Genomic DNA, 23,158 nt, shown 5'->3' on the forward strand with positions numbered 1-23,158 from the left:
TAGTACTGGGTCTTGTGATACTGTGGTCATGGGGAACTCAGTGTCTCGTGAAGGCCAGATTGTAGCTGCAGTTCTTTGAATTATCTTCCCTGCTCCATTCAATTTCTTTTATTATAGACTAGAAACTCTGGAAAACATGTAAATTAATCAACAAACGCAGATGAAGGGGCCAGACAGATAGCATGGAAGTAGTGTGCGTTCCTTGCATGCAGAAAGATGGTGGTTCAAAACCCTGTATCCCATATAGTTCCCTGAGCCTGCCAGGAGCCATTTCTGAGCGTAGAGCCAGGAGTAACCCCTGAGCACTGCCGGGTATGACCCCAAAACAAACAATCAAACAGACAAAAATGCAAAAACAAACAAACAAACAAAAAACCAGATAGATATTGTTTCCTCTAATTTTATTTTATTTTTATAATAATTTTTATTTTGATCAAGTGGATTACATATCTTTCACAATATTTTAGGTACATATTAACATTGAATCAGGGGAATTCCCCTTACCAAAGTTGTCCTCCCTCCATCCCCGTTCCTAGCTAGCATCCCAATTCCCCCACCCTAACCCCCCCCCCCCCCCCCGAGCTGCTAGTATGAGTTGTCCCCTCTGTGTCTAGCTTACTACTTAATGATCATACAACTGTTTGGTCTTGGTACCCTCCATTATTTTTCCCTCAATTTGAGAGGCAGAACTAGATGGTTCAAGTTATGTGATTCTGTTTGAAGAAAAGAAAAGCAATAAAATGGGGTAAAAATCAAATAAGCTGAAAATGGGCAGAGTCCTTCTAGAGGCTGTCAACATCAGTTTGAGAGAAGAAAGGAAAAAAGGAAGAGAAACACCACAATACAAAAAGAAATATCAAACAAAAATCCAATGAGCACTACAGCAATAAAGACAAGAACCACATAATAGCCACAGTCCTGAAATAAAAACAAAACAGAGCACAAAAAAGATGGAAACAACAATACCAACCCCCCCAAAAGAGATAAATAAAAAAGATTACTTTGTGCTGTTTTTTGTTTGTTTGTTTTTCTGCACAGGCACAATAAATATTGGGGACCTAGAAAGAGAATTCCCTTGGTCTAAGAGATACAAGGTTTCTCCACTCTTGAAGTATACTGTCATGGGAATAACTACAGACTCCTTGCATGTTCATTTACTCTCCCCTAGGTACTTTTGTGGTGTATGGAAGACTTCTGCTCCGTCATGGGTGATAAAATCAGACCTCTGTATCTAGAGATCTTGGTATCTGCACAGGTCAAGGAATGGAGCTTATGGTGAAGTCTTTCTTTGTGGTTCTAGAAGTTCTGTTCCTTCACTGTCATTTTAATCGGTCTTCTGTATTTGGTGGTCTTGGTCATTGCGCTGATCCTAGGATGAAGTCTGGGATAGAATTTTTTGCTATGTTTCCAGAAGACCCATTCAGTTGCAGTTTTCTCAGTCAGATCTCTGGAATTAGAGATCTTGGTTGTTGTACAGATCATAGACCAAAACCTAGACTAGGGCTTTTTATTGGTCGCAGGATACATTCTGGCCCAGTCATGGTTGTCACAGTCAATCATCTGTAGATAGCAATCTTGGTACAGATCAAAGAATGATAAGTCTTCTGATTTTGTCTTATCATTAGATGGTGAGTTAAGACAACCTGCTCTTCAATCAAGTTGTTCCCATTTCCTTGTTGTCAGGATATCATATTAAAACTGGCACATGTTGGTGCCAGAGCAGTATTAAGGATGTCCTGGAGGAGGTTTGGTTCCCGGATCTGTTGTGGAGAACTGTGTCATTTCTATACTTGGGATCCAGGGTTCAAGGTTGGACAGTTGGTGTCTAATCACCTGGGGTCTAAGTTGGGTCTACATGACATATGTTCAAGGTGGGAGGTGCCCCTGTATTGTAAAAAGTCTGAGTTCTTATCCCTAGTAGATAAGAGCTTGTTTTTATAAGTAAGATTTCCCCATTTTTTAGTATGCCTTTGCAGAAAGAAATGGTGCTACATTATATTGCTGGTGTATTTGGAGGTGGAAAGAGAAGAAAACAAAAACTAGACAAAAAATAAAAAATATATACTCACATATATATAAAGAAAAAAAGAATTTTTTAATTAATTAAAAAAGTAATTAAAGGAACAAAGTGATGCAGGAGACTACCTTACATTTGAGAATATATATACCATAATTCTTTTTGAGATTTTTTAAATTATCTTTATTTAAACACCATGATTACAAATATGATTGTAGTTGTATGATAACAGTCATATAAAAAACACCCCCCCCTGAGACTTCAACACAGCCCTATCAACACTTGATAGGTCAACCAGACTGAAACCCAACAAAAACATACTAGCCCTGAAAAGTGTTATGGAAGAAAGAGGACTAGTAGATATATACAGGACACTCCATCCCAAAAAACCTGGATACACATTCTTTTCCAATGTACATGGGTCATTCTCCAGAATAGACTACATGCTGACACATAAAACATACCTCCATAAAATCAAGAGGATAGAAATCTTGCAGGCTACCTTTGCTGACCACAAGGCTCTGAAATTAGATGTGAACTACAAAGCCACACAGAAGAAAAACTTTAACAATTGGAAATTAAACACCCTGCTACTGAACAACCAGTGGGTCCGAGATGAAATCAAAAAGGAAATCAAAACTTTCCTGGAAACAAATGATAATGAAGACACAAACTGCCAGAATCTATGGGACACAGCAAAAGCAGTCCTGAGAGGAAAATTTATAGCTCTACAAGCACACATCAGGAAGGAAGAAGGAGCATACCTGAATAACTTAATGGCGCAGCTTAAACAATTAGAAAAATGACCAACAGAATGAACCAAAAATAGGGAGACAGAAGGAAATAATAAAGCTGAAAGCGGAACTCAATGAAGTGGAAAACCAAAAAGCAATCCGAAAGATCAACGAAAGCAGAAGCTGGTTCTTTGAAAAAAATAAACAAGATTGATAGACCATTGGCAAAACTCACAAAGAAAGAGAGAGAGAGAGAAATCTGATAACCCGTATTAGAAATGAAAAGGGGGAGATCACAACAGAAATTGCAGAGATCCAAAGGATAATCAGAGGCTACTTTGAGAAACTTTATGCTACAAAACATGAGAACCTAGAAGAAATGGAAAAATTCTTGGACACTTATAACCTTCCACATTTAAGTAAGGAGGATGTAGCATATCTAAACACCCCCATCACTACTGAGGAAATTGAAACTGTAATCAAACATCTACCAAAAAAGAAAAGCCCAGGCCCAGATGGTTTTCCTAATGAATTTTTTCAAATCTTTCAAGAGGAGCTACTACCAATCCTAGCCAGACTCTTCTATGAAATTGAAAAAAAGGGAACTCTCCCAAACAGCTTTTATGAAGCCAACATTACCTTGATACCAAAACCAGACAGAGACGCTGCCAAAAAAGAAAATTACAGACCAATATCCCTGATGAATGCTTATGCAAAGATCTTCAACAAAATCCTGGCAAATAGGATCCAATGCATCATCAAGAAGATCATACACTACGACCAAGTAGGCTTCATCCCAGGAATGCAAGGATGGTTTAACATCCGTAAATCTATTAACATCATACACAACATCAACAACAAGAAAAATAAAAATCACATGATCATATCAATAGATGCAGAGAAAGCATTTGATAAGGTCCAACACCCATTCTTGATCAAAACTCTCAGCAAGATGGGAATGGAAAGAACCTTTCTCAATCTAGTTGAAGCCATCTACCACAAGCCAATGGCAAATATTATCCTCAATGGAGAAAAACTAAAAGCCTTTCCTCTAAATTCGGGTACAAGACAAGGCTGTCCTCTCTCACCACTCCTCTTCAATATAGTACTGGAAGTTCTTGCTATAGCGATCAGGCAAGAAAAAGATATCAAGGGAATTCAGATAGGAAAGGAAGAAGTCAAACTCATTGTTTGCAGATGACATGATACTCTACTTAGAAAACACTAAAGACTCTACCAAAAAGCTTCTAGAAATAATAGATTCATATAGCAAGGTGGCAGGCTACAAAATCAACCTACAGAAATCAATGGCCTTTTTATACACCAATAATAATAGGGAAGAGATGGAAGTCAGGAAAGCAATCCCATTCACAATAGTGCCACACAAACTCAAATATCTTGGAGTCAACTTGACCAAAGACGTGAAGGACGTATACAAAGAAAACTATAAAGCCCTGCTCCAAGAAATAAGAGAGGACACACGGAAATGGAAACACTTACCCTGCTCATGGCTTGGCAGGATTAACATCATTAAAATGGCAATACTCCCCAAAGCATTATACAGATTTAATGCGATCCCCTTAAAAATACCCATGACATTCTTCAAAGAAGTGGATCAAACACTTATGAAGTTCATCTGGAACAATAAACATCCTCGAATAGCTAAAGCACTCCTAGGGAAAAGGAAAATGGGAGGCATTACTTTCCCCAACTTTAAACTGTACTACAAAGCAATAGTTATTAAAACAGCATGGTATTGGAATAAAGACAGACCCTCAGATCAGTGGAATAGGCTTGAGTTCTCAGAGAACATTCCCCAGGCATACAATTACCTAATTTTTGACAAAGGAGCAAGAAATCCTAAGTGGAGCAGAGAAAATCTCTTCAACAAGTGGTGCTGGCAGAACTGGTTAGTGACTTGCAAAAAAGCGAACATAGACCCCCAGTTAACATCATGTACGAAGGTAAAATCCAAATGGATTAAAGACCTTGATATCAGACCAGATACCATAAGGTATATAGAACAACATGTCGGTAAAACACTCCATGACATTGAGACTAAAGGTATCTTCAAGGAGGAAACTGCACTTTCCAAACAAGTGGAAGCAGAGATTAACAGATGGGAATACATTAAACTGAAAAGCTTCTGCACCTCAAAAGAAATAGTGCCCAGGATACAAGAGTCACCCACTGAGTGGGAGAAACTATTCACCCAACATCCTTCAGATAAGGGGCTAATATCCAAAATATACAGGGCACTGACAGAACTTTACAAAAAAAAAAACATCTAATCCCATCAAAAAATGGGGAGAAGAAATGAACAGACACTTTGATAAAAAAGAAATACAAATGGCCAAAAGACACATGAAAAATGCTCCTCGTCACTAATCATCAGAGAGATGCAAATCAAAACAACGATGAGATACCACCTCACACCACAGAGATTGGCGCACATCACAAAGAATGAGAACAATCAGTGCTGGCGGGGATGTGGAGAGAAAGGAACCCTTATCCACTGCTGGTGGGAATGCAGTCTAGTACAGCCTCTATGGAAAGCGATATGGAGGTTTCTTCAAAAACTGGAAATTGAGCTCCCATTCGACCCAGCTATTCCACTCCTAGGGATATACCCTAGGAGCACAAGAATACAATACAAAAACCCCTTCCTCACACCTATATTTATTGCAGCACTATTCACAATAGCCAGGCTCTGGAAACAACCAAGATGCCCTTCAACAGACGAATGGCTAAAGAAACTGTGGTACATATACACAATGGAATATTATGCAGCCGTCAGGAGAGATGAAGTCATGAAATTTTCCTATACATGGATGTACATGGAATCTATCATGCTCAGTGAAATAAGTCAGAGGGAGAGAGAGAGACGCAGAATAGTCTCACTCATCTATGGGTTTTAAGAAAAATAAAAGTCATTTTTGTAACAATCCTCAGAGACAATTAGAGGAGAGCTGGAACACCAGCTCACTCCATGAAGCTCACCACAAGAGTGGTGAGCACAGTTATAGAAATAACTACATTGAGAACTACCATAATCAAGTGAATGAATGAGGGAACTGGAAAGCCTGTCTGGAGTACAGGTGGGGGTGGGGTGGGATGGAGGGAGATTTGGGACTTTGGTGGCGGGAATGTTGCACTGGTGAAGAGGGGTGATCTTTATATGACTGAAACCTTATCACAATCATTTATGTAATCAAGATATTCAAATAAAGAGAAAAAAAAACACCCCCCCTTCACCAGTGCAAGATTCCCACCACCAATTTCCCAGATCTCCCTCCTCCCCACCCCATCCACACCTGTACTCAAGACAGGCTTTCTATTTACCTCATTCATTCACATTGTTATGATAGTTTTCACTGTAGTTATTTCTCTAACTGCATTCATCACTCTATGTGTTGAGCTTCATGTCATGAGCTGCACCAACATGGGATGATGGGGGAAAATAAGGGTTAGGACTGAGGCAGTAAAAGATTAGATATGAGCTTTGTAGGGCAGTATCAAGGTCACAATACAAGTTGGATATTATGCATATATAAACTATATGCATACAATACTGTCAATAGGAGACCAAGGAAAAAAAATTTCCAGTGACTGTCCCAACATAAACCAGTGCTAGAACAACCCGCCCTCCTCCCAAAGCACATTCTCATTACTGTAGAGAGAGGTAGGGGGAAAGCCTGATGACCCCTATAGAGCCCACCTGGACCGGCGCTCAGGGAAGGCCTGGAGTCAGGGGAAAAAGAGAGGGATGGATGGGGGCCTGCCAAGCCTCCCAGCACTCCGAAGGCTAGGGAGAAGGCCTCCGGCATGGGGCCTCCCTAAACCCTATACCTGGCATGAGCTGGCCTCCAGAATCAAAGAGGAAACCGGAAGCCAGATATCTGGCCGTCCTCCTCCCCATGCACCTCCCCCCTGGAGTATGGAGGGAGGGGGGAAGCCTGGGGACCCCAAAGAGTCCACCTGAACCCACATCTGGCCATCTGAGCCGGCACCCAGGGAAGGCCTGGAGTCCAGGGAAAAAAGGGGATGGCTGGGGGCCTGCCAAGCCTCCCAGCACTCCCCAGTCTAGGGAGAAGGCCTCTGGCATGGGTCCTCCCCAAACTCCATACCTGGCATGAGCTGGCCTCCAGAATCAAAGAGGAAACTGGAAGCCAGATATCTGGCTGCCCTCCTCCCCATGCAACCCCCCCTAGAGTACGGAGGGAAGGGGGAAACCTGAGGACCCCAAAGAATCCACCTGAACCCACTTCTGGCCATCTGAGCTGGCACCCAGGGAAGGCCTGGAGTCAGGGGAAATAGACTTTTTGAGATTTTAACAAATGTTTTATTGTTCCAATATTTAAGATTTTACACTTCAACATTTTTTATTTTCTTTAGAAAATCAAGAACAAATTTCTCTTAATATTTGTTGCTTATACTCCTCAAAGCATTGTACAGATTTAATGCAATCCCTCTAAGGATACCCATGACATTATTCAAAGAAGTGGATCAAACACTCCTTAAATTCATGTGGAACAATAGACACCCACCCATGAATAGCTAGAGCAACCCTTGGGAAAAGGAGTATGGGAGGCATCACTTTCCCAAACTTTAAATTGTATTACAAAGCTATAGTCATTAAAACAGCTTTGTATTGGAATAAAGACAGATCCTTAGATCAGTGGAATAGATTTGAGTATTCAGAGAATGTGCCCAAGATATACAATCAATTAATCTTTGATAAAAGGGCAAGAAATGCAAAATGAAGCAAGGAAAGCCTCTTCAACAAGTGTTGTTGTCTGGTCAGCTGTTTGCAAAAAAAGCAAACTCAGACCTTCATCTAACACCATGCACAAAGGTCAAATTCAAATGGATTAAAGACCTGGATATCAGACCTGTAACCATAAGGTATATTGAACAACACGTAGGTAAAACACGCCATGATGTTGAGACTAAAGGCATCTTTAAGGTAGAAACAGCACTCTCCATACAAGTGGAAAAATAAATAAACAGACGGGGCTATTTTAAGCTGAGAAGCTTCTACATCTCAAAGGAAATAGTGCCCAGGATACAAGAACCACCCACTGAGTGGAAGAAACTATTCACCCAACATCTGTCAGACAAGGTATATCTAAGATATACAAGTTACTGACAGAACTTAACAAGATAAAAAACATTTAACCCCATCAAAAAATGGTGAGAAGAAATGAACAATTTCTCAAACAAGAAATACAAATGGCCAAAAGGCACATGAAAAAATGCTCCAGATCACTAATTATCAGGGAAATGCAAATCAAAACAACAATGAGGTATTATTTCATGCCAAAGAGACTGGCACACATCACAAAGATCAAGAACAATAAGTGCTGCAGAGATTTGGTTGCAGAGATTGCTGTTGGGAATGCCTGTCTAGTCCAGCACTTATGGAAAACAATATGAAGATTCCTCAAAAAACTGGAAATTGAGCTCCCATATGATTCAGCTATACCACTCCTAGGGATATACCCTAGGAACACAAAAATGAAATACAAAAATACCTTCCTCACATCTATATTCATTGCAGCACTATTTACAATAGACAGACTCAGGAAACAACCAAGATGCTCTTCAACAGACAAATGGCTAAAGAAACGGTAGTACATATACACAATGAAATATTATGCAGCTGTCAGGAGAGATGAAGTCATGACATTTTTCTATACATGGATGGACATGGAAATTATTATGCTGAGTGAAATAAGTCAGAGGGAGAGAGTGACACACAAAATAGTCTCACTTATCTATGGGTTTTAAGAAAAATAAAAGACATTATTGTAATAATGCCCAGAGATGAGGGCCGGAAGGACTGGCTCATGATAAGAAGCTCACCTCAAGGAGGGGTGAGTGCAGTTAGAACACTAACAACTACCATGACAATGTTAATGAGTGAGAGAAGTAGAATGCCTGTCTTGAATACAGGCAGGGGTTGTGGGTGGAGGGACATGGGGAGCCCTGGTGGTGGGAATGTTGCACTGGTGAAGGGGAGTGTTCTTTTTGTGACTAAAACCCAACTACAGTCATGTTTGTAATCATGGTGTTTAAAAAAAGATAAAAAATAAATAAAATATTTGTTGCTTATTTTAGCAATATTTGAGATTTTAAAGAACTTTTGTATTTTTTAAAAAATGAAAATTTATGATAATTTACTCTTTTTATTTTCAATTGTATTTTATTGAAATCATTGTGATTTACAAAGTCCTTCATAGTTGGAAAATGAATCAGGGTCAATCCCACTACCATTGTCTTTGTCCCTCCCTTCACCAATGTTCCTTAAATGCAGCCCACTCCCCTCACCCCCACTGCCTGCCAGTGTAACAGGCCTGCTTTAATTCTAAATTGTTAAAGTGTGGGTCTCTTGTTTCCATTGTTGTTGCCTTTGGCTTAGATATTTAATTCTGTCCTTTTTTTTTTAACACTAACAATGCACATGAGACTTATTTTCCCCTAGCTCCCATCCTTTCATATTTGCTTTTCTCCTCTACCATTCAGTATTTTTCCTTTTATTTACTATACTTTGAGGTCAAGGGTGTTCAAGACAACTCCCATTTAAACCACTGCATTTCTTTGTGCAGTTATTCTAAATACCACATACAAGTGATATTATTATATATTATCTTTCTTCTTCAGGCTTACTTAACCCTTCCAGTTCCATCCATGTTGCATGATTGCATTATTCCTTACAGCTATGTAGTATTCCATTGCATATATGTGGCAAATCTTCATGATCCACCCGTCTATTGTTGGATATCTAGGTTGATTCCAAGTCAGTTGTTGTACTGAGTGCTGCAATGAATAGCAGTGCACAGACATCCATTTGGATGAATGTTTTTTTGTCTTTAGGATAGTTACCCAATTGCTGGGTCATATGGCAGCCCAATTTTGAGTTTACCGAGAGGAACTTCCCTACTGTTTCCTATAGGGGTTGGACCAGGCAGCATTCTTATCAGCAATGGATGAGTTCCTTCTTCATCACATCCCCACCAACAGAGATCGTTCCCATTTTTTTTTTCATATGTGCTATCCTCACTGGTGCACTGATGTAAAATGATCTCTCATTATTGTATTGATTTGGATTCCTCTAATAATCAGTGATGATGAACATTTTTTGTCTGTTGGCCATCTGTTGTTCTGCCTCACAGAAGTGTCCGTTCATTTTCTCTCCCCATTTTTGGATGGAGTTTTTAGGTTCTGTGGAGTTAACCTTTGTGAGTACTTTGTATATCTTAGATATCAAACTTTTATCTGATGTGTTGAATGCAAAATTTTTCTCCCATCCAGTTAGCTATCTTCTAATCTTAGCCCATGTTCCAGTGGCCATACAGAAACCTTTTAGTTTGATGTAGTCTCACTTATTCAGATGAGATGCAACAGTCCTTGCCATTGATCACTGAAGACTTCTTTGAGATCTAAATCTTGGAGTGTTCTGCCTATGCTTTCCTCAGTGACATTTATGGATTTGGGTCTAATCTCAAGATCTTTAATCCACTTTGACTTGACTTTCGTGTAAGGTGTTAGATATGAATCAATCTTTACTTTCTTATGTGTAGATATCTAATAGTTACAACACTATTTGTTGGAGAGACTGTCTTTGTTCCATTTTAAGTTCTTGGCTTTTTTTTGTCAAAGATTAATTGACTGTGTACTTGGGGATTTGTCATTGGACATTTTATTCCGACCCATTGTTCTCAAGTTCTGTCTTTGTTCCAATACTATGCTGTTTTGGTCACTATGGTTTTATAGTAGAGTTTCAAATTAGGTAATGATATGGCTCTTGTTTCTTGTTTTGTCAGTATGGATTTAGCTATACTTAGTCTTTTCTAGTTCCACAAAAACTTTATAATTAATGATTCTAAGCCTATGAAGAATGTTACCTAAATTTGAATAGGGATTGCATTGAACCTATATAGTAGTTTAAGTAGATGTTTATTTGATGATATTGATTCTTTCAATCCATGAGCATGGAATGTTCATAATTTCCTTGTGTCTTCTTCAATTGCTTTCTTGAGTGTTTTTTGAAGTTTTTGTAGTATAGTTCTCTCACCTCTCTTGATAGCTTGATACCTAGGTACTTGGTAATTTTGGACACATTTTCAATGGGATAGACTCTTTGATCTCTTTCTCCTCTGAGTGATGATTTATATAAAGTAATGCAAATGTCTTTTGTGTACCAACTTTATAGTCAGTCACTTTGCTGTATTGGTTTGTTGTTTCTAGGAGCTTTTTTTTTTTCGTGAACTCTTTAGGGTCTTTGATGTATATCATCATGTTATCTGCAAATAGATATAGTTTGACTTTCTCTTTTTCAATTCAATCATTTCTTTGATTTATTTTTCTTGTCTGATTGTGATTGCTAGGACTTTTTTTTTAAATTTGTTTTTGGGTTACACCTGGCAAGGGGTTACTCCTGGCTCTACACTCAGAAATCGCTCCTGGCAGGCTCGGGGGACCATATGGATGCCGGGATTCGAACCACTGTCCTTCTGCATACAAGGCAAACACTTTACCTCCATGCTATCTCTCTGGCCCATGCTAGGACTTCTAATACTATGTTGAATAAGAGTGGAGACAGTGGACATCTTTGCCTAATGCCTGGCCTAGTGGAAATGCTTTTGATTTTTTGCCATTAAGAATAATGTTGGTGGACGTACATGGAATCTATTATGCTGAGTGAAATAAGTCAGAGAGAGAGAGAGAGAGAGAGAGAGAAAAAGATGCAGAATGGTCTCACTCATCTATGAATTTTAAGAAAAATGAAAGACATTTCTCAACAATTTTCAGAGACAAAGGAGAGAAGGTCTGGACATTACAGCCACCTCATGAACCTCACCACAAAGAGTGATGAGTTTAGTTAGAGAAATAACTACATTGCGAACTATCCTAACAATGAGAATGTATGAGGGAAATAGAAAGCCTGTCTAGAGTACAGGTGGGGGTGGGGAGGAGAGGAGGGATATTTGGGACATTGGTGGTGGGAATGTTGCACTGGTGATGAGGGGTGCCCTCTTATATGACTGAAACCCAACCACAATCATGTTTGTAACCAAGGTGTTTAAATAAAAAATATTAAAAAAAAGAATAATGTTGGCTGTGGGCTTCTTATAGTTAACTGTTACTATCTTGAGAAAGGTTCCTTTCACACTTACTTGGCTTATAAAATTGATCTGTGAGTAGTTCATTTAGAACTAGTTTGGACAATTTACTCTTAAAGATAAATAAAAATACACAGCACCTTTTGGTAAACTTCAGATGTATTTTCTCCCAATCCTTACAGTCTATTTCTCGCTGCTAACCTCAGTTTGTGTAAAAGTGCACTCATTTATTTTTAAAATGTATTTAAAAATTAAAAAATTTAATTAAGGATTAAATTAATTGAATTTTGATTCCAAAATTGTTGATAGCTTGTCTTTAAGCATATGATACTTAAACACTAACCCCACCATAAGTGCCAACTTCCTTCCCCCAGTATCCCCGTCTTCCTTCTGCCTCCTATATATTCTGCTCCTTGACTCTCACCCTCACCTCCACCACCTTGAAATTACAAAGTTCAGTGGCCATCGAGTAGATCTCACCTCTCAAGTATTTTTGAGTCTGTGCTTTGGATATGCAGCTATAGCACTTTCCCAAATCACCAGTATAACTGAAGCCCTGATCCCTGGTTCCCCATTACTTTCCTTTCTAATCTTGTTTGTCTTTTTGTTTTGTTTTGTTTTTGGGTCACACCTGGCAACGCTCAGGGGTTCCTCCTGGCTTTACACTCAGAAATCGCTCCTGGCAGCTCGGTGGACCATATGGGATGCTGGGATTCGAACTACCATCCTTCTGCATGCAAGGCAAATGCCCTACCTCCATGCTATCTCTCCAGCCCCACTTTCCTTTCTAATCTTTCTATCCCCACCTTCTCTTTTGATTTCTTTCCTTCTCTGTCCTCCCTAATCTCTAGGATTTCCTCATTCTCTTACGTTAAATACTGCAAATAAGTGAGATCATTCTGTGTTTGTCTTTCTTTTTCTGGCTTACTTCACATAATTTAATATCTTCTGATTCTAACCAAGTTACAGCAAATTACACAATTTCATCATTTCTTGCAATTGCCTCATATCTATTGTGACCTATACCACAATGTCTTGATTTATCTGCTCTGTGATTTTTAAGTCATTACCTAGCCCTGGTTACTAGTAATGGGCTCATCCAACTCTCTCTTAACTTCCCATTCTTTCATCAGTTCATTCTTCTCAAATACTTATTTTTGAATAAATTATAATTTATCAAATATTTACTTATTTTAAAACAATAATTTTATTTAAGCACCATGATTACAAACATGATTGTTGTTGGGTTTCAGTCATAAAAAGAACACCCTCCTTCACCAGTGCAGCATTCCCATCACCAATGTCCTCATCTTCCTCCTCTCCAACTGCCTGTACTCGAGACAGGCATTCTACTATCTCACTCATGGGAGCTCAAGTTCCAGTTTTTTTTAATCTTCATATTGCTTTCCATAAAGGCTGGACTAGACATTCCCACCAGCAGTGAATGAGAGTTCCTTTCTCTCCACATCCCCACCAGCACTTATTGTTCTTGTTCTTTGTGATGTGTGCCATTCTCTGTGACATGAGATGGTACCTAATGTTGTTTTTGATGATCAAATATTTATTAAGCATCTACTACATACCAGAAACCAGGAATGCACTAGTAAGTCAGGTTCTCTTGCCTCACAACTGATATTGATAGACAGGAGCAATAGAGTTGAATAATAAGAAATGATTGTTATGTGAAACATTTTCACTTTTAAAGTTACATTTATTAATTTTAATTGTGAGCTCATAATTACAATATGAAGTTTTTTTTATTTAGAGTTGGAGAATACTACACCAATGCCTCCCCTGGAGTTTCTACATCCCTTCACCATTTTCCCATGGTTGTCCCTTCCCCTCCCTATTCAATTCCCAGTTGTAGTGATATCTCAGGATTTATTTCTATTGGGGATTGTCTAATGACTTTCCTTGATTTGTCATTTTCTGTGTATGAGTGAGATCATCTATCTGGTATTTATCTTATTTTATCTATCAGGTTTCTTTCCCAGCACCCTTTAGAAAACTCAGAGCCAGATTTATGTCAGCCAAATTCAGCTTTATTGTGACAGAGATTTTACACAGTTCTGGCAGCTGTTTATGGGCTGGGGGAGGCACAGCCTTGGAGGCTACATCTCTGGAACAGTCATCATTAGGTAATCCTAGGGAAGGAAGCAGAAAAACATGCCCCTTGTCTTTCACCTGTCCCCCAGAGAACCAGCTCTGCCTGGGGGTGGGGGGTTTCACCAGGAAGGGCCCTGTGGGTCCCAAAGACCCAGCTCCTTCAGTTGGTGGGAGGCAACCTGGGACTTAGTGTACAAGGGAAGCAGAGATTATGGAGAGAAAGTACAGTGGGCAAGGCACTTGCTTTGTACACTGCTGACCAAGTTTCATTTCAGCACCCCATAGAGTCCCCAGAGCCCTATCAGCAGTGATCTCTGAGCACAGAGCCAGGACTAAACCCTGAGCACTTCCAGGTAGGACCCTGAAACAAACAAATAACAACAAAAAGGAGAGGTCATTTATGGGGCCTTTCTGAAAGCCTATCATGGGACCTGTAGCATTCTGGTGCTTTGGGGTTCATCCTACTTTAGTTGTCCTGAGATGAGTTGCCTCCACCCCAACCAGAGAGTCCTGCAGGCTCTCCAGCAGCTCCTAATCCACTCCCCTCCAATCCAGATCCCTTTACTGGAATCCCTGGACTCCTTCCTGTATTTGACTTCTCCACCAGAAAGGAAGCTTCTGCAGGACAGGTTGTGGCGGTGAAGGAGGTGCACTGTGTCCCGCCCAGCTCCAGGTGGCGCTGTTCGAACAGGGCGGTAAGTGAGCTGCAACAATGCCAGGCAGCCTTGAGGAGAATCAGCCGGTGAGCTACCAGCCAGCGATGGCTATGAAAGAGCCACTGGGACTGGTTCAAGGCATTGACTGAGAGTTTTGCTCTCTGACATTCAGAACCACAGGGCAGCTCCTAACGCCCTAGGTCCATCTCCCCAGATTTTGTTGTCACTTTGGAGCACTACCAGCCCCAGTACTACTTTAGGTACCCTTCCAATTCCACCTCCCCTGAGGGGTGCCCTGAGGGGAGGACTCAGGACCGAAGGTCCAGGAATTGGAGTTTCATGAGACAAATGGCTGCTTTCCCCTCAACCCCCATCTCCTGCTCAGTCACTTTTGGTTCCTGAAAGTACACCTTCAGGAAACTGAGAGCACTGGACACAGCTGGACGTTCAAGACTAGCTACATCTGTCGACATCCTGACAAATGCTGAGTGGAACTAGGGGCCTTGGCTTGACTGTTCATGGGAGATCTGTCTTCATCACCATTTTACAAATGAGGAAAGATTCAAAGAGGGACGGTGGCTTGTCCATGGTCACACAGCTGAGGGTTTTTGTTTGTTTGTTTTTGTTTTTGTTTGCCTCGCCCTCCAAAGCTTCTCCCTGGGCTGCTGTTTAAGAGTAGGATGATTTTGTTGGTTTGTTTTGGGACCATATCTGGCAGTGCTCAGAGCTTACTTTTTTGCTCTGTACTCAGGGGTCATTCTTGGCTGTGTTCAAGAGGTGGGATGGAACCTAAGTTGGCCACATGGAAGGCAAGTGCCTTAACCACTAAACTATCTCTATTGCCCCAAGGGTAGGAAGATTTTAAAACAAGAAAATTGTTGAGGTCTGCTTTGGAGAATATTTGGGTAAGTGTTGTTATCTCTGTGCACCTCTCACCACTTTCCCTGTCCCTATCAGTCTCTTCTTAAATTGACCCAACGAAGGAAGGGAGAGATGGCTCAACAACAGATTTGGAGCGGGTCAACTCTGGGCTTCTCTGCACTTCTCCTACCAGCTACCTGCCTGGTATCTGGCCACAGGACCCGTACAGGATTTATCCAGCCTAGGTCTGCCCTAGCTGTCATCTCTGAGGACTCACAGAGGCATACACAGGTCACAGACCTGTTCTGAGTGTTGGGCGCCCAAATTTTGGGTGATCTGGAGTCAGAATACTTTTTTTCCCCTTTGTTTTTGTGTCACACCTAGTGACTCTCAGGGATTACTCCTGGCTCTGTGCTCAGGAATCGCTCCTGGTGGGCTTGGGGACCATATGCGATGCTGGGATCAAACCATGGTCAGATGCTTGCAAGCAAATGCCTTCTCTGCTGGGCTATTGCTACAGCCCAGGACAGAGATTTTTAATAGCATAAACCCAACTAGATGAACTGGCTCTGCTGTGCTCTGTCAAGATGTTCTGTCGTTGAACTTTAGTCCTCTTGTTTGCAAAGTGGGGCCAATAACAGCACCTACCTCATGTTGCTACAAGTGATGATCCCCTTGATAAGGAATGGAAGCCCTTGTGGTGTCTCCTTAGGTCCAGTATTTGGGGCACTCAGGTAGTGCATCAGAGAAAACACTGCTCCATTTGGGAGCTAGGGCATTCGGGAAGGTTACTAGGAGGTGGTGGGAGATCAAAGAAGGACTTGTCCCTGGAATCTCCCCAGCTAACAGAGTCTCAGCTCCTGCCCTTGTTGGAAAGAACAGATTTTCTCCTCTCACTGGGTCCTCAGAAGTTTCTTCCCACAGTACCTACCTGGGAAAACTTCCTCTGGGCCTCGCCGAAGGACAAGCCTTTAATGTTGGGCATTGGGAGGCCTTGTGTTTTGAGCAGTTCTGCAAGAGTCAAGGGGCAAAGGGGTTAGGGCTCTGGTTGGCATCAGGGTCTGGGTGGAGGGAGACCAGCTGGGCTGTTCCACTGCTCAGTGAAGCATCAGCCCAGGATTTCTCCTTTTCTTCTCTCCTTTGATGGGAAACCCTGCCTATAACCCATAAGCAACCCTCTTCCAGAAACCGAACCTCTAAGGGTTGATTCTACCACTTATTAAAACTGTTTCTTGAGGGGGAGGCAAAAAACAAAACAACAAACAAAAACAAACAAACAAAAAAACCCCAAAAAACCATGCAGGAGCCTTGGCTCAATCATAAGCATTCCTTGGTATGGCCCAAAAGCCAAAACTCTAAACCAAAAATCTAAACCCCTCAAACAAAAACACTCCTGTTCTCGCCAAAAGCCATTTCTTTTTTTTTTTTTTTGTTTTTTTTTTGGGCCACACCCGTTGACGCTCAGGGGTTACTCCTGGCTATGCGCTCAGAAGTCACTCCTGGCTTGGGGGACCATATGGGACACCGGGGGATCTAACCGCGGTCTGTCCAAGGCTAGCGCAGGCAAGGCAGGCACCTTACCTTTAGCGCCACCGCCCGGCCCCCCAAAAAAGCCATTTCTTAATTCCTCTTCAAAAATATTCAGAAGCTATGACCACACTCCTATGAAGATTTTCTTCTTAAAAACTTCAAGTATTCTTTAGTTGGCTGAAGTCTTCTTACAAAATTATTCATTTTACACTTTTGGTTGGCAAAAATGTCTGAGAATGTTGTTTGTACCTAAAAACACTAAGATGTTTAAAATGTTGGCAGACCCAGATATATCTCAAGAAATAAATTGGAAGTCAGTAAATGCTAAAAATATAATTTTGAAACAACAAAAGTTTTTTAGAGTAAGAAAATATACATCATTTCCAAAAAGGATTTCTTTGTATGGTGGAGGAACACTTTTTTCTTTTATCAAACCATAAACAATAAAAATTCTTATTGGGCCAGAACAATACACAGTGGGTAGGATGCTTGCCTTGCATGTGGCAACTCAGATTCAATCCCCAACATCCCTAGTCCACCTAGCACTGCCTGAAATGATCCCAGGAGTAATTCCTGAGCACCACTGGGTGTGACTCAGAAAAACAAACAAAAAATCCTTAAAGCAAAAGTTTTTGTTGTTGAATTGTAAATATGGTAAACTTGAAGGTAAAAGTATTGGGGAGATCCCACCAGCTGAAGGCCTAGCCAGGACTAACCCCTGCCTATCTCTCTCTGTTCCTCTGGCTTCATGGACCTCCACCCCCCACCCCAAACACCTTCAGAGGTCTGCTTTGGAGAATATTTGGGTAAATGTGACTTTGTTGCCAACATTGACAGAGGGAAGTTCTGTTTCCCAGGTTCTACTTCCTAATACTTCTCCAAGATGAATAATTTCCTCCTGCTGGCTGAGCAGGAAAAATTTATGTTAAGAGAGGGATGCTTCCCATGGCATATTGCCTCATTGTCTTGGGAATGGCAGACCCTGAGTAGAACCCCTCCTGGGCCCTACCTGTTTTCACTTGGCAAAATGTCAATCTCTCCTTCCCCTGGGAATAGCTACTTGCCTCATTCTATTAACCACTCTTGCTTGTGGAAGTACAGAGGTAAACAAGTAGGTAAATAAGAGGTAAACAAGTGTTCGCCTTTACTCCCAGAAATGAGTTCCTCCCTTGGTCTTCTCTAGCTAGCCTGAGGATGATCATCCACCTCTAGGGACAAGAGAGACACTGGCCATGAGGGCAGACATGGTGGCTTGTGGGGGCCTGAGGAGAAAGGTCAGGAGGCTCACCGTTGAAATAAGGCATGAAAACCCTCTTCAGAATTTCCAAGACAGTGGCAACCAGTTTCTTCTTCTGCTCCGAATAAAAGAGACAGGTCATTATAGCTGGTAGGCATTTGGGGGACACCCCACTGTTGGTGAAGGGCCCTCAGAAGATCAGAGGTAGCCCTGGAATCTACACTTAGACATTTGTATTGATGAGCAGAATAGTGAGGGGATTGGCAAAATCCGAGGGGCTTGAGTGAAAGGTCCTTCTCAGTGTGTTTTGAATATGGTTGGTCAGAAGGACCTCAGGGCTCAGGAATTCATTTTGTTTTCTCTCAAGAAAGAGAAATAAGCCAGCAAACACTGATAATGGGGGAAAAAAGAAGTCTCTTTAAAATAGCCAGTCTTCTGACACCAGGAGGCTCAAAAAGTATTTATAAGGACTGCCCTAACCATTAAGGCTGATTGGAAATCAACTCTCTTTCTCTTTCTCTCTTCTTCCTCCCTCTCATTCTCTCCTTATCTGTAGAAAAATGTCACACACCTCTCCATAGCCCAATATCTGTACATGATGTGATGTCTGGAATGGTATCCAACCTAGACAACCGTAAATGGCTACATGGCAGCCTACATGGCAGAATATATGGCAGCCAGATGCCTGGGCTCTGAGGATATCACTAAAGAGTTTCCCCAACCTGGAAGATGGGCTTTAAGACCTTGTGCCCCTGAGGTTCTGAAGAAGTGAGGTTAGAGCAAGGCCTGATGGAAGGAAAAGGATGATTTTTTCAAAGTGTCTCATTCGAACTTTTGTTTGGCTATTTCTCCATCTTGCTGCCTATGACCCATGAGAATGACATCCCCAGCAGTTCACTGTCTGGGAAAGGGGAGGTTGTGGGATGTGATCAGGATGGCCTCACAGGAAGCAATGGGGGAAGGGGAGAGAAATGGCTGAGGGGAGTCATGCATGGCTTTCAAATTTGATCCTCAGCACCACAGGCATGAATAAAGAATGGTCAATACCAGTATCGGAGTATCACCAGGAGCTGCCCCTCATGCCCCAAACTCCAGTGGGGACTTCGAACATCTGCCAAGGAAGTGGAGTTGGGAGTAATGCCTCCTGCATGTGGGGGCAGTGTTGGGGTAGCAGCTTTCCAGGTGGGAGCAAGAACATGTTCTCTTGCATGAGAGTGAGAGAGGAGAGACTATGAGCTTTATTCTCCTGCACTTTCCTCTGGGGACTGGTGATGGGGGGTGCTCTTTACATGACAGAAACCCAACCACAATCATGTTTGAAATCAAGGTGTTTAAATAAAATATTATTATTAAAAAAAAAAAAAAGCTTTCCTCTGGGGAACAGAAACTCTACACTGCAGAAGTGGCCTGGGCACCCTGCTGGAAAGTTCAGACATAGGGCCTCTGGTGAGGGGACATGCAACTGATGAGGTGTAATATAGGGGACATTCTCCCCAAAGAGAAACTTTTCAACCTGGAAAGAAGGTGATCCCTTAAAACGCAGGACATCATCCTGGTATTGTATTCCTGCTGGGACCCTAGGGAGGTTCCTTTCAGCCCAGGCCGCAGCTGGCCACACTCCTCACTCCTCCCAATCTCCTCCAGAGGCTCCCAAACTTATTTGGCCATTACCCCCTTTTCAGTCACAAATTTATTCAATGCCTCCATGAAATTCTACAGAAAAGCAGAAAAGTGCCCACCCGTTTTCACCCAAGGGTACCAATACCCTTCTCAGTATGGTCCAGCACCTCTTGGGGGCAGTGCCAGCCACTGGGAAACATTCCCTCTAAGCTGCCTCAATCCTCTGCCCTTCTCCCACTGCTCCCTGTTAGATTTTTCATATGTCCTCTGTGGCAAAGCCTGTCCACTCTCAAATGTTCTTCTCAGCCTGGCTCCAGACCTACTGACCCCCCAAGTGCTCTCAGAACTGGGGGGGGGGGAGTCCTGGCACATGGTCCAGTCCTGGCACTGGGGCTCTAGTCCCTTCTTGTCCTTTCCCCCGTTCCTCTCTAGGCTTTGTTCAGATGTTCCCAGTTCTTGGAGAGAGATCTTCACTTTTCTGAACCCCACCGCCAACGTTTTCCTGTAGATTGTCACCAGCCTAGAATCTTCCTAGCTGATCTCAATCCTCTGGTGTGTAAGTTCCATGTGGGCAATGAATGATCTTTCTTTCATTCACAGGAAATCCCTAGTAGCTGGGACAAGCTCAGCACACAATGAGCTAAATGTATGCAATTAGCTAAATGTTCTAACAATCTAGATGCACACACAAGCTATACATATGCAATGAACTATAATCACGCAATGAGCTAGATGTACTAAAGGATGAAACACACCTACTGGGGGTGTCTCTCTTTCCAGTGGGTATGGGGATCCAAGGAGCAATGGCAACAAGGATTGAGAGTCAGGGAGGCTTTACACCCCTGAAATGAATGATGCAGGGCTCCCAGAAAGTCCCCCATCCCCACCTACTCTGGGGAGTCAGAGTAAAAAAGGAAAAAGACTTACCTTCTCCAAGAGATCAGGGGGGTAGTGGACCAGGGTGAGACTGGCACTGCAAGAGAAAGCAGATCATCTTTTTCCCATATCACAGCAACTTCGGGGGACAGTGAATCACCCAGCCCTCTTTCCTTTCCTCTCTCCTCCCTTCCTTCCCTTTCAACCCAAGGCATGAATGAGGATCTACCATTAATGACCCATTCTTTTTTTTTTTTGTGTGTGTTTTTTGGGTCACACCCGGCAGTGCTCATGGGTTATTCCTGGCTCCATGCTCAAAAATTGCTCCTGGCAGGCACGGGGGACCATATGGGGTGCCGGGATTCGAACCGATGACCTCCTGCATGAAGGGCAAACGCCTTACCTCCATGCTATCTCTCCGGCCCCTAATGACCCATTCTTTCATCACTTGCTCCCAAGTCATTTTTTTCCCCTGAACATTACTCCTCCTTTTCCCTCCACCTCCAAAACAAAACAAAAAGAATGAATTACCTTTCTGGATTCATCTGGAGTATTAACTTCTCATGGATAATTTGGGGAAATTCAGCCTCTGCTGAGAGATTCTAGGAGGGATTGATGTTGCCTTAGATTGGGGGGTATTCTGTGTCCCACCAGAGGGGTCTCATTCTCCTGCCTGCCTCTCAGGAGTTCTTAATTAGCACTGGCCCCTCACACCAGCACCAATGCTGTTCCCATTCCAGAGCAGAAATGTGGGGTGCAACGATAGAAGCTGAGTGCTCAGATAGGAGGGGCAGGTAGGAAGGGTGTGCAAGAGAAAGCCTTTTTCAGTGATCCTCTGACATGGGAGGCCAGAACCCTTCACGCCATCATGGAATTCTCAAGGTGGCTGGCTGCTTGGTCCCAGAATCATGCTAATCAAGAGCCTAGGAACTGATGTATTTGCCAGTGCCACTGGCTCACTTAACGTGGGGTGTCCTCCCTCCCCCCCCTCTCTTATCTGAGTGGTATGTGAGATAAAGAATGGGAACCCTAAGGGATTTAGGGAAGTTGAGTTTTGTGTCTATAATGGGGGATTGAAGTGCCCCAGAATGCCAAAGGGTTCAGACCTCCTGCTTGGCTGCCCTAGTCTTTCAGGAAGGTAAAACACAGAGGACCCTTCACAAATGATTCCCTTTTCTTGGTTTGTGGTTAATATTTGGGCTCACCCTGGAAGACATTGAGATAAGAATCCCAGAGACAAAACCTTTTGCAGTTGAGGTAGTTCTTGGTGGGGTGGTGGCGTGAAATCAGGAGACCCAGAGCTCAAATGCTTTTTAAAACAAAACATTTTTTTTTATTTCAGAGGGGAATTTTGTTTTGTTTTTGTTTGGGGGCCACACCCAGTGACACTAAGAAGTTACTCCTGGCTATGCACTCAGAAATCGCTCCTGGCTTGGGAGACTATCTGGGATGCCAGGGAATCGAACCATGGTCCATACTAGGTCAGCCATGTGCAAGGCAAATGCTCTACCACTGCGCCACCACTCCGGCCTCATCAGAGGGAAATTTTGGCTATAATTCTGTGGTATTCAAGGACTATTACTGGCTCTGAGTGCAGGACTGACCCTGGCAGTGCTTAGTAGTACTGGACTTAAACCTGGGTCCCTGCCTCATGACTTCATGCAGGGTCCACCATTATCTTTCTGGCCCTGTTAGTGCATCTTAATGCTTCAACCCAGCATTTAGGATGAGGGGATATAGATACTGGCGATGGCCAGATGGCAAGGTTAAAGTGGCTCCATTGCCCTGCAGTCAGTCAGAGTCTCCAGAGGACACAGGCTCCCCATCAGGCAACGGACTTTGTGGCTTACTCACCCAGAGAATGGTGACATCGGAATTGTTGCTAGGTAAGATCAGCACCAGTGAGCCTGACTGTGTGACGGTGGCTGTCTGACCATCAAGGTGCACCCTGGGAGGCTGAGGGGATCTGAGGACCAGCTTTATGGCCTCGCTGGAGGGCTCAGTAACCTGGGTAAGAAGATAGCAGGAGAGATGCCAGTAGAGTCCTAAGCTGTCATTCCTTTCTCCCAGATCAAAGAGTGGGCACAAAACCTGCTGGTGATGCCTTAGACTCTGAGTCTTTTGCTTAAGTTGGGATATAACACCTGAGGGTCCCAGAGAAGGACCCTTCCCTTCCTAGAGCTCATGTGGAGAGAGATGATGGCCTCCCATATGCATGTAGCACAGGACAGAATACAGGGTTTGGAACTAGAGTCCTGGCTCCACTACCTGTCAATTGTGTGAACTGAGACAAGATTCTTGGGCTTTCTTTGTCTCCATTTCAATACTCGCAAGATGTGATCAACCCGATATAGGGCTTATGTTAGTATCCTCAACGGAGGATGGAGCATGGCCCT

At 42.5% G+C, this 23,158-nt stretch overlaps 1 protein-coding gene across 1 annotated transcript in view; it reads right to left on the reverse strand.

Moving 5' to 3' along the window:
- The window catches only part of LOC126017560 (uncharacterized), a 43,741-nt gene that overhangs the window by 11,312 nt on the left and 9,271 nt on the right, over positions 1-23,158 (reverse strand). The window contains exons 10-16 of the mRNA XM_049779497.1: positions 22,617-22,769; positions 21,294-21,364; positions 20,814-20,859; positions 18,318-18,381; positions 16,431-16,510; positions 14,548-14,746; positions 13,940-14,020 (exon numbers count right to left, since the gene is read on the reverse strand). Coding sequence (XP_049635454.1) covers positions 13,940-14,020; positions 14,548-14,746; positions 16,431-16,510; positions 18,318-18,381; positions 20,814-20,859; positions 21,294-21,364; positions 22,617-22,769 — 694 coding nt within the window. The remainder of the gene's footprint in view (positions 1-13,939; positions 14,021-14,547; positions 14,747-16,430; positions 16,511-18,317; positions 18,382-20,813; positions 20,860-21,293; positions 21,365-22,616; positions 22,770-23,158) is intronic.

Source organism: Suncus etruscus, chromosome 9 (genome assembly GCF_024139225.1).
Source record: "Suncus etruscus isolate mSunEtr1 chromosome 9, mSunEtr1.pri.cur, whole genome shotgun sequence".
In the NCBI taxonomy this organism is placed as follows: domain Eukaryota; kingdom Metazoa; phylum Chordata; class Mammalia; order Eulipotyphla; family Soricidae; genus Suncus; species Suncus etruscus.